Consider the following 12,207-nt stretch of genomic DNA (forward strand, 5'->3'; position numbering starts at 1 on the left):
GCGTCATCAGTCCATTACTCTACTAGTCTACTTTGGATAGTAGTCAGGGCCTAAGTCCTCGAGCAACTTTTTGTAGGCCCTTTTCTAAAAAAATTTCAGTGACGTCGAACTACCCCACTGCTGCCTGTAATTAAATCAAAATTTGATCTAACGGGCCTCTGACAGGACCCCGGTGACTGAAGCGTGTTAAATAACATACAATTATCATAATAGATGCCCGATCAAAAACGATTGAATTTAACCAGATACGTCGGGATGTCGTTGTATCTGTTTATACCCAAATACATCCAAATATTTGATCTTGCTAGATATAATCATATATAATTTTATCTGCTCAGATCTAATCATATATAAGCAGATATAGAGATGTATTAAGATTTATATCCAAGTAGATATACGCATATCCAAGCATATATAAGTATATTTGCTCAGACCCAACTATATAAGCAGATGTAAAGATTTATATCCAAGCAGATATACGTATATCCAAGAATTTATGACTATATCCAAAAATATGTGTTTATATGTAGTCATATTTGGTCAGATCCAATCAAATTTAAGTACAGGTAAGGCTCCTGAATCGTCGAACTGTAAGGGTTCTACTGCAAATAAGACATTAAATACAGAATTTTTTTGTCTAATTATACACGAATATCTGAGTAATATACGAAAATTAAAAATTTTTTTTTTCCTACTGATTTTGATATATACGTTATTTAAATCATAAAATTGATATTGTAGTGAATAAATAAAATAAATCAGTTTGACCAATGTTTCTAAAGTATTCATCTATTTTTTCCACTTAAATATCATTTGACTTTTGATATATGTTATACATATAGGTTCATCAAAAGCATTAACAGGTAATAGCAATAAGATCCAAGATGTGAGTAGATATTATTTTTAGAAAGGTCTAAAGTATAATATATTTATACATTCATTCATTAGAATGTAGTGAAACTTGTTTAGATATATGTGCTTGAATCTATGTAGATTTCTTTAAAGATCGACATTAACGCAGATCTGCTTGGATACACTTATATATTCGTGGATATAGTGAGATCTGTTTGGATATGTTGAGATCTGTTTGGATCTCTATTGATATTTTAAGATCTGTTTGGATATACTTAGATATAATGAGATCTCTTTGGATATTGTCAGATCTGTTTGGATCCGCTCGGATCGCGCCATAATTTGGATCCAAGCATATCTGACTGTTTGGATTCAATCATATATGCTTGGATTTAAACATTTTTTATCGGGATGGGCGTAGAATAATTTAGATTTTCACGCCCGATTTTCAACACAAAAATCAAAAATGCACTGTTACCAGAAAAGGGTTTTTTCAAATCATTCTACGATTTGAATCATTTCTTGCTTTATGACTTCTGTGATGTTTTTTGCGATTTGAGAAGTTTATGATTTATTTTTCATGCAGAAAAAAAAAGTTTAGAAAATCCAAATGAGCATGCCTTAAGCGGTCGTGTCATACACGAATTATTTAGATTAAATGTTTACGTTACGATATGTTAATTTTTTCATAAAGACTCCTATTTTTTTTGCTTACATTTAAGAAACTATTAAACCATAATAGAAAATTATTATAGAAAATATGAAAAAATTCCCGCGGATAAAATGGAAATCTTTGCTTACGCCATCTAGCACGCTCCGATAGAAGAAGCAGGTCTTCACTAACTCTGTTTATATATTTTTGCACACCTCAATCGCGAAAGCGTTAGGTGTGCTTTACTGTCACTCTCTCACTCTCGGCCCTTTCACGGACTTTAAATCCTCTCTACTTTCTTTATAGTACACCAAAGTTGTTAATGATATATACCATTTTAAAGGAAATTTATTAAGGAACATTTTTCAATGCAATCCTTATTTGATTAATGATGTGATTAATTAAAAAAAAATGATTTAGTCCGAAGCCCTCAGTGCGTCAATTGTGGTGTTCGGACTCGTCTAAACACGATAACTTTCGAAAAACAAAACTTATTGACTTAGTTTTTTTTTTATTATCTGTGTATTTCTGATCACAAGAACCCTTTCAAAAATTACTATCTGAATCCTTTTTGTTTTGGTGTAATTAATAAAAAACGTGAAAACTGATTCTTCGTTAAAAATTTAGCTGCTATTTTTACTGTTGTTATTATTTTTTTCATTGTTTCTCTCTATCAACTACTGGTGGCAGCACTAGCGTATCAATATGTTTGAAAAAAAAAGCGACATTTAAGACAAAACAAGGCGGGATATTTAGAAAAAAATGTTAGTAAAAAAATATTAAACTGAAAATAAGAAATAAAAATAAAAAAATCAAATTGATAATTTGTAAGTTGAATAAAAGTTCATAATAAAAAAAAATATATTAATATTATATAATAATAAAAGTAATGATTAAAAATAAATTGAGCGATTGAGGTGTGCACTTTTGGATTTTCCAACATTTTTTATATATGGCAGCCTGAGATGTAAATTTTTTAGCTTCGACAGTACACATTTTATTATTTTATAATCAAACGAATAATAATAGAGTTGTGGTTTTTTAATCAGTTTGTTAGAACGAATTTACGGATATATTGAAATAAAATTTAAAAGAATTAGTTTTGTTTTTCGAAAGTTATGGAGATTACAAGAGGAGTGTTACATGTATTTTACAGGATTTTTTCTGAAAAATTCATTTTTTATCCAAATTGTGGGTTGGACCAGCTGTTTATTGTTTAGAAAAATGACCATTGATGATTTCTTTTATTGGGGTATAAAGGCCGATCTACTTTAACCACTATATTGTTACCCAGTAAACACATTGACGTAAATTTGACGTCAGAGTGACGTTACGCTATGTCATCATTTACGTAAGATGTAAGTCACGAATGAGTCAGGTGTGACTCATTATTTCACACTTTTTTACGTAAGATTATGATGTAAAACTAATGACGTATGCATGATGTAAATGTGATGTCTGTGTGACCTTCTATGACGTCAATATGACATATGGGTGATGTCAAAATTATCAATTCGGAAAAAATATTTTGAAAAAGAAAAAAATAAAATAAAATACCGAATTTTTGATTTGATTATTACCGCGCGAACGCATTGGGAATTCGGAAACAAGATTAGATAACGTTAAATGATGAAAAAATCCTGGGCTTCTGCTGGGTTCGAACACGGCTTCTCTTGGCTGGTAGTCCTGAACGTTGCTCACTGGTCCACATCACGAGAGTTCAAATCTCGTGCTTAATTGATGTATTTAGAGTGAAATGCCGGAAAAGACAGAGTTAATAAGTTTTCGTGATGGATTTTTACAAAATTTAAAAAACTCCATGAACTTATATGAAATTTTATAGAAGCAATATTTGTCGGCCTCGATGATAATTGTATAAAATTTCATTAAGTTTCATCAAATTTTTTTATTTTTTGTTGTGATGGGAAATTTAAAAAAACTTATATAAAATTTTGCGAAATAACATTAAATAATTTCACGAAATCGTATGAAATTTAATCGATTGAAAAATTGTGATACTAAACTTTAAAATCATAATAGCAAAAGAGTTCAAACTGTCGTTACATTTTCTTTGTCATCCTAAATGATATTTTCGATATATCATTTAAAAAAATAAAGTTAATTTTTTTATGCTCACGCTAATGTTCTAATCTAAAACGTCTGAATGATCTATTATCGAGTTTATCGATTACTTTGACCCCAAATATGTTCGACGTTTAGTTGTTATTTTTACACATTTACACATATTTAAAAATTCATTCTATGATTGTTTTATTTCAATAAATAGATGATAAAAAACTATGACTCGGAAATTACATCAGCATTGCGTAAAATACTGACTTGTCACTGATGTAAAGATATGATTTAAGAGTGACATCCATATTACGTATAAGTGTGACTTTGCTACTGACATAAATGCATGATTTTAAAATTACGTCATTATGATATACGGATAATGACTTTATTACTACATAACAATGTGATGTAGATTCTATGTCAAACGTACGTAATACATAAGTCATAACTGTGACATCGTACAAGAGTCATGCTTACATCAATATGATGTCACAAGCTTTACATCATATTAAAGTCATGTAGAACGTCAGATTGACATCAAATTTACATCAGATGTCGTGACATTGCTATGACCTACGTATGACGTCAAAATAAGGTCATGTGTTCACTGGGTATTTATTTAAATAGGACTCTGACGGACTCCAGTTTATTTATTTTTAGGCGAGAGTAGAGCATACCTACGCTCGCGCTTAAGGCATGCAATACTTTTTCTTTGATAGTATTTATTTATTCGACTCATTATTATAATAAAATGTTCAAAGCTTTCACACATCTAAGTCACAATTAATGAAAATTTGGTAATAAAAATAAAGTGCAAAATCATTTTTGTAGTTCAATTAACCACTCACATTTCTGTTTGCTTTTTTAAAATAAATTTGTCAAAAAAAAAATGTTAAAAAAAGATACTTTTATTATTAAACCAAAAATATTTTTGGTAAAACTATGTTCAAACATTTGAAATTTCCTCAAAATAATGGAGAACTGTTATATTATGCTCACAATTGATTTTTAAAGAAAACAATTTCGGATGCTACATTTAGATCCGCTAATTGTAATTAAGAATCCTAGTTTCTTTTAGTCTCTACCAACTTCATGCATACATAATTTATCGTACAAACACACAATCGATTCAGTGTTACACGCTATAGCTAAAAATGTAAAATCACGCAATGTCAAATTAATATCAGTAACTAATTGCAATGTATATAATTTCCATAGTAGAATTCAAAAATGAAAACAATTATGGTTAACAACAAACAGACTCCCAATATGATAAAAGCGAAATTCTATATCTTTAAATCGTATTGGACGATAACGCGCTTTAGTCAATAAGGATTCTTTCAAATGCAATTTTTTCAGTGGTTCTAGAAGTGTTTGAAAACCCCATAGGTGCAATAGCCCAGTTTCCATAAGCCCCCAGATAGCGGTCCTATACGAAAAAAATATATATCCGGATATATCCGGGCAAATCTACATATATGAGGCATGTATTTATATATATGTTGCATATATGCGAAATATTCCAGATTTGCCCGGATATATCCGGATATATATATTTTTGTCGTGTGTGGGTATCGACTTTCTTTTTTAGCGGCCAATCATGTAGTTCTAAAAATATTACCAGTGAATTTGAAAAAACCGGTGATATATGCAATGAATAATTTTTACCTGCGACCGATAATATACGCGGAATGTAGCCAATGCAACCTACATTCGGATCATCAAGAACTTGCTGAGTGCAATCAATCCTGGTGTTAATAGTATGCACTCTGTTTCTTAAGAATTTAGACCAACCGTCAGTTAATTTTACAGCTGACGGTGATCAATAAATTTTGTATTCTAATTTTTGTAAGTCAAAAAGACTATCGACAGTTATGCGTTCGGGTTTTGTTAGAAATGACGACATGTGGCCTTGAAATGTCGCATTGATAATTAATATCAGTAATAAAACGCCAAAAAAGTATATTCTGATTGAAAAAGTAATTAACGGAATATCTATACTGGCACTGGGAGCCATTCTCAGAACTTCTGTAGAAGCCTCTACGAAATTTTGGTTGTAATAAATAGTTATCAATAGCGTTGTCATTGCAAGAACGAGACTAGAGAGCAATATAACACCGATGCTGTAATAGCGACGAATTTTTTCGAACGGAGTTAAAAATTTACGATGCTGGGTCAATATCGCAAGTCTTACATCCCTCATTATAAACATATATGAAACATTGTAATCATCTCCCACGGGGTGCCTAGCCGAAGCAATATCATAGGATCCGTTTATCAAACCTTTTACAAAACCGGTTTCTTTGGAGGATACTGGCGCACCTGGTAAATCGAAATAAATCAGTGACGTTACATTCATGCAGGAAAAAATTGATGCAAACATTTAAATTTGATATGATGAAATTTCGTCCTTTATAGTCGTTAGATTGTAAATCCTATTAGGCTCCCACGTTTTGTTCCGCAATGTCTTCCTGACAGCATTTATTTTGTAGCCGTCAAGTTTCTTCGTTTTGTCGAAAAACAAGCTCTGACGGAATTCTTGATCTATAAAACAAAATCCGTTAGATCTATTATTTAATTTTGTGACTAATGTTGTGATTAGAGTTACCTTCCGAATATAGTTGACTGTAAAGTGTTCAGGGATCATCGGATTATTTGTTCCCAATTCCTACTTCTGTCCATAGTTTCATTGCTCTATTGGTGAAAGGGTTGAACATGTAAATCATCAAATTATTTGTGATACACACGTAAAATGAAGATAAAAAATTCATTTTCCATAAAACTTGACGAGATGTTTGGGCATTTTTACACGAGTTTGTTTTAAAATCAACAGCCATGAAAATGGATTCTATACTCCACCATTGCGATGACTTTAATTGTTTGAGAATAGATTTTAGTTTCTGCGGCGAATCTCCTGGCAATATATAGCTGGGGTATGCCGGTAGAAATAGAGGTTTGGGCGGTTTTAATTGAAAATCTTCATTGATCAGCATAACTGATGGTGATATCTCTGATTCCTCTAAGGCGTCATATGCGATGTCACTGGATTGTTTATCAGATATTATAGGATTCGCATGATTCAGAAAACAGGTTTCAAGCAATTTTATCTGTGATGCAATATTTTATCTTTCCATAATAAAATGTTAGTAATCTTTATAGTACGAAATTATTACCAATTAAATTGGAATGTTGCATAGTCTGGGTTTTAAATATTTTGTTTTCACAGAAAACGAATGCACTCAGCACTGAGCTGATGATCGAAATAACCGGTTTCATATTTAAAATTTTTCACTAGATTTGCACTATTAATATTTATTTCAATTTGTTGAAACTGTTAACAATAATCATTTTTTATAATATTTAATTTAAAAATAAAGACTGCTACTAATTTTCAAAATGAACGATCTTCGAAAGCTTCACAAAAATGATGGGATCACTGTACAGGCTCTTTACCAACTGAAGTAGAAATATACATGTCAGGTGATACTTTTCTCTTAACTTTATTTTTCAATTCATTTTTTTTCTATTTAACGAATGCGTGTTGAAGCAAAATCAATAGTAAAAATAATGATAACGAACACGGTAATTATACATACAATCATAATTCTCATATTTGGGAAAAAAGGGGCAAGACGGATCCTTATATCTGTGGTCCCTCTCCTAAAAGTTTTATGTTTATGTTTGTTGGGAGTTGAATAGTTAGTGTTTGTAAATTCATTTCAGATCAAGATCGACCCGAGTCAAAATAATGAACCCACATGAACCTTCATGAGCCTACAGGACAATTTTTAATTGTTTTGATCGATATTTTTATCTTCAATTGTTTTGATTCATCAATGTAACCTTAATATAAAACAAATAAATTAAAATAGTAATTCAAAAATTATTGAAAAAAAAAAATTTTTAATTTAATTTATAAATTGAATAATGTGTCAAATTATTGAGTATATCGTATTATTATTAAATAGATAAATTAAACTTAAGAGCATAAAAAAAACTCCAAGAAAAAATTGTGATAATTTAAATAATTAAATTTTTATTATAAATTAATTTAATTTATTTTAATTTACAGCATTTTACTAAATCAATTTTATTTAAAATTATTTGTTTACATAAATAAACTATAATAATTCCATTTCAAGTAACAGCATTTTTCCAGTAAGTATTAAAAAAGATTATTTAATTAAATATTTTAATTTTTTTTAGCCAAAAAAAGTCACAAAAAATGGCTTTCTCCGATTAGTAAAAAAATGTTTACATAGTTTAACTAAAAATTGTCCTGTAGGCTTATGTAGGTTCATGTAGGCTCATGTAGGTTCATTATTCTGACTCGGGGATTTTTAACTTTTCTTTGTTATTATTCATTACAAAATTTTATCTTACATCTCCGGGCAATATTATTACGCTTTTTACACGTGAATCAGTTCCCATTTCTATACATAATTTTAATAATTAAATTCATTTCAAAATTTCATACAGTTACAAAGTCAAATCGAAATTTTTCAACGAATGTTGAGAAATAAATCTTCCAGTTAATTTTTTTTACGATAAAATCATCGTAAAGACGCTTAGATTAAGTATCATTCAAACGACTTTCACAGAGAAAAAAAAAAGAAAAGGTGTATAGATTAACTGCACCATCATTTTCCGAAAGTTTATTTTTATAAATTGCAACCAGAGCTGGCCTATTTCATTCTCAATTTGCCATCAATATTTAACCTGCTGGTAAATCCTGTAAATTTTTCATGCAAAGGAAAAAAAAATATACACGCAATAGAAAACTGTATGAAAATTATATGAAGACTCATTAACTCATGTCAAGGTTTCGAAAAAATCTATAATATAAAATATATAAACATTACGTACATAACCAAAATTTTCATAAAAATAATGTTGAAAATGATGATAATTATTATTCTTAATCAAAAGTGAATACTACTTCAAATTATCAAAACAAAAGATCTTTGAAAGCTTCACAAAAATGATGGAAACACTTTACTGAATCATCACCTTTTGAAGTAGAGATAGACACATCGAGATAATTTCCACTTTATTTTTCAATACATTGTAATTTAACATTCTATTCACCGAATGCGTGTTGAAGTAAAATCGATAGTGAAAATAATGATGACAAACACGGTAATTATAAATACAATCACAATCCTCATATATATAGGAAGAAAAGGGGCAAGACGGATCCATATTCTCTGTAGTCTCTTTTCGCGAACAATTCGAAGAAAAAAATTTGCCATTTTTACGTTTGTTAGGAGCTAATTATTTTATCGGTGCAAATTCGCCACTGAAATAAGTTGAACTTTGATCTTTCTGTTAATTCAGAATAAAACTAAATATAAAATAATCAGTGTGAATCATCTACTCTGAAAAAAATAAATGCTAACTGCTAGTGATTATTATTTTAGTGAACAAATATTATTTATAGAAGTCGAAGAACGCAAATGAGAGTACCAATTTCATATACCTAGAATTCATTTTTGTATGAAGCATGAAATACATTTTATTTGATAGTATTTATTCATTTGACTCAATATTATGAACGAATATACAAAGTTGTCACACATCCAAGACGAAACAAATCTCTGGTTAAATTATTTTTAGGCACCTGAAATTTATTCAAAATAATTAGAAACTGCTAAATTACAATTACCATTCATTTTTAAAAACAAAATTTCGGATCTTATTGTTATATCCGCCAATTGTCTGACGCTTCCTAGTTTACCTTGGCTTCTTTCAGTTGCATTCGTACATAATGTATCGTGTGAACACACACACAATTTATAGTGCTGCACTCAAAGGTTAAAAATAGTAAATCAGACAATGTCACACAAATGTTGAAAATTAATCGCAATATATATAATATCCATAATAGATCTCAAAAATGAAAACAATTGCTGCAGGCACCAGACAGATTCCAAATATTATAAAAGCAAAATCTACATCCTCAAATTTAATTGGACGATAACGCGCTTCGGTCAATAATAATTCTTTCGAACGTAGTTTTAGTAACGGATCTATATTTAATTGATGATCCCAAAAATCATACAGTCCGAATTCTGTGTGTTTTCGTAGAATGTCATCACCTTTATTTTTTAACGGCCAATCGTCGCGAATCAAAAGTAAAGCCGGAAAACGATCTATTACCGGTGAGATGTGTAAAGAGTCATTATCATTCGCGATCGCTAATAAACTATTAAAGTATCCAAGACAAGCAACATTGGGATCGTTCAGAACGCGCTGTGAGCAATCGATACTAGGTTCAGCGTTTATATAACGTTTCATAAAAATAGGCGACTTCAAAAATATACGGGGTATATAAATTTTGTACCCTAACTCATGTAAGCTGACCAAACTATCAACGGTTATACGTTCAGGTTTTGTTAGAAACAATGCTATGTGTCCTTGGAATGTCGCATTGATAATTAATATCAGTAATAAAACGCCGAAAAAGTATATTCTGATTGGAAAAGTAATTAACGGTATATCTATACTGGAACTTAGAGCCATTCTCAATACTTCTGTCGAAGCCTCTACGAAATTTCGCTTGTAATAAATAGTTATCAATAATGATGTCATTGCAAGAACGAGACTGGAGAGCAATATAACACCGATGCTGTAATAGCGACGAATTTTTTCAAACGGAGTTAAGAATTTACGATGTTGAGTCAATATCACGAGTCCTACATCCCTCATTAGGAACATATATGAAACATTGTAATCATCTCCCACGGGACGCCCAGCCAAAGCAATATCATAGGATCCGTTTATTAAACCCTTTACGAAACCTACTTCTTTGGAGGATACTGGCGCACCTGGTAAATCGAAATAAATCAGTGGCGTTACATTCATGCAGGAAAAAAATGATGAAGCCAAATGATGTTGATATAATAAAATTTTGTCTTTGATAGTCGTTAGATTGTAAATCCTATTAGGCTCCCACGTTTTGTTTCGCAAAGTATTCGTGACAGCATTTATTCTGTAGCCATCAAGTTTCTTCGTTTTGTCGAAAAACAAACTCTCACAGAATTCGTGATCTATAAAACAAAACTCATGAGATCTATTATTTCGTTTTGTGATTAATGTTGTGGCTAAAGTTACCTTCCGAATACGGTTGGCTGTAGAGTGTCCACGGATCATCGGATTCTTTGTTCCCAATTTCTACTTCTGTCCATGATTCCGGTGCTCTATTGGTGAAAGGGTTAAACATGAAAATCATCAAATCATTTTTGATACACACGTAAAATGAAGACAACAAATTCATTTTCCATAAAACTTGAAGAGATGTTTGAGCATTTTTACACGAGTTTGTTCCCAAATCCACCGCCATGAAAATGGATTCTATACTCCACCATTGCGATGACTTCAATTCTTTAAGAATAGATTTTAGTTTCTGCGGCGAATCTCCTGACAATATATAGCTGGGGTATGCCGGTAGAAATAGAGGTTTGGGAAGTTCCGATCCGAGATCTTCATTGATCAGCAGGACTGATGTTGATAGTTGTGATTCCTCTATGGCTTCATAAATCATTTCATTGAACTTTTCATCGGTTATTATAGGATTTTTATGATTCAAAAAACAAGTTCGAAGTAATTTTATCTGTAATAAAATTTTTTACCTGTCATGTATAAATACCATATTGGTTATATGTATAATATAAAATACTTACCAGTTGATCATCAATTGAACTTGAGTGTCGTGTAGTCTGGGTTTTCAATATTCTGCTTTCACAGAAAACAAATGCACTCAGCACTGAGCTGATGATTCAAATAACCGGTTTCATATTTTAAATTTTTTACTAGATTCGCACTATTAATAATTATGTAAATTTGTTGTAAATATTACCAATAATTATTTCTTATAATATTTAATTAAAAAATAAAGACTGTTGCCAATTGTCAAAATGAACGATCTTCGAAAGCTTCGCAAAAATGATGGGAACACTTTACAGGCCCATTACCAACTGAAGTAGAAACATACATGTCAGGTGATACTTTTCTCTTAACTTTATTTTTCAATCCATTGTTTTTTTATTTAACGAATGCGTGTTGAAGCAAAATCAATAGTAAAAATAATGATAACGAACACGGTAATTATACATACAATAATAATTCTCATATATGGGAAAAATGGGGCAAAACGGATCCTTATATTTGTGGCCCCTCTCCTAAAATCCTAAGGAAAAAGTTCCATGTTTACGTTTGTTGGGAGTTTAATAGGTAGTATTTGTAAATACATTTCAGATCAAGATCGATTTTCAACTTTCCTTTGTTATTATTCATTACAAAATTGTATCTTACATCTACAGGGAATATTATTACACTTTTTACAAGTGAATCAGTTTTCATTTCTATACATAATTTTACTAATTAAATTCATTTCAAAATTTCATACAGTTACAAAGTCAAATCAAAATTTTTCAACGAACAGTAAGAAATAGATTTTCCAGTTAATTTTATTTACGATAAAATGATCGTAAAGACGCTTAGATTAAAGATCATTCAAACGGCTTTCACAGAGAAGAAAAAAAATGAAAGATTAACTGCACCATCATTTTCCGAAAGTTTATTTTTATAAATTGCAACCAGAGCTGGCCTATTTCATTCTCAATTTG

At 30.5% G+C, this 12,207-nt stretch overlaps 1 protein-coding gene across 1 annotated transcript; it reads right to left on the bottom strand.

Moving 5' to 3' along the window:
* Positions 1-8,642: 8,642 nt before the first annotated feature.
* Positions 8,643-11,475, bottom strand: LOC130677445 (uncharacterized). The gene is made up of 3 exons (XM_057484208.1): positions 11,263-11,475; positions 10,694-11,192; positions 8,643-10,629 (listed from the first exon to the last, which is right to left on the bottom strand). Exons 2-3 carry the CDS (start codon positions 11,121-11,123, stop codon positions 9,437-9,439), a joined length of 1,623 nt encoding a protein of 540 aa, XP_057340191.1. The 5' UTR covers positions 11,124-11,192; positions 11,263-11,475; the 3' UTR covers positions 8,643-9,436.
* Between the last annotated feature and the right edge of the window lie 732 nt (positions 11,476-12,207).

This window comes from Microplitis mediator, chromosome 11 (assembly GCF_029852145.1).
Source record: "Microplitis mediator isolate UGA2020A chromosome 11, iyMicMedi2.1, whole genome shotgun sequence".
In the NCBI taxonomy this organism is placed as follows: Eukaryota; Metazoa; Arthropoda; class Insecta; order Hymenoptera; family Braconidae; genus Microplitis; species Microplitis mediator.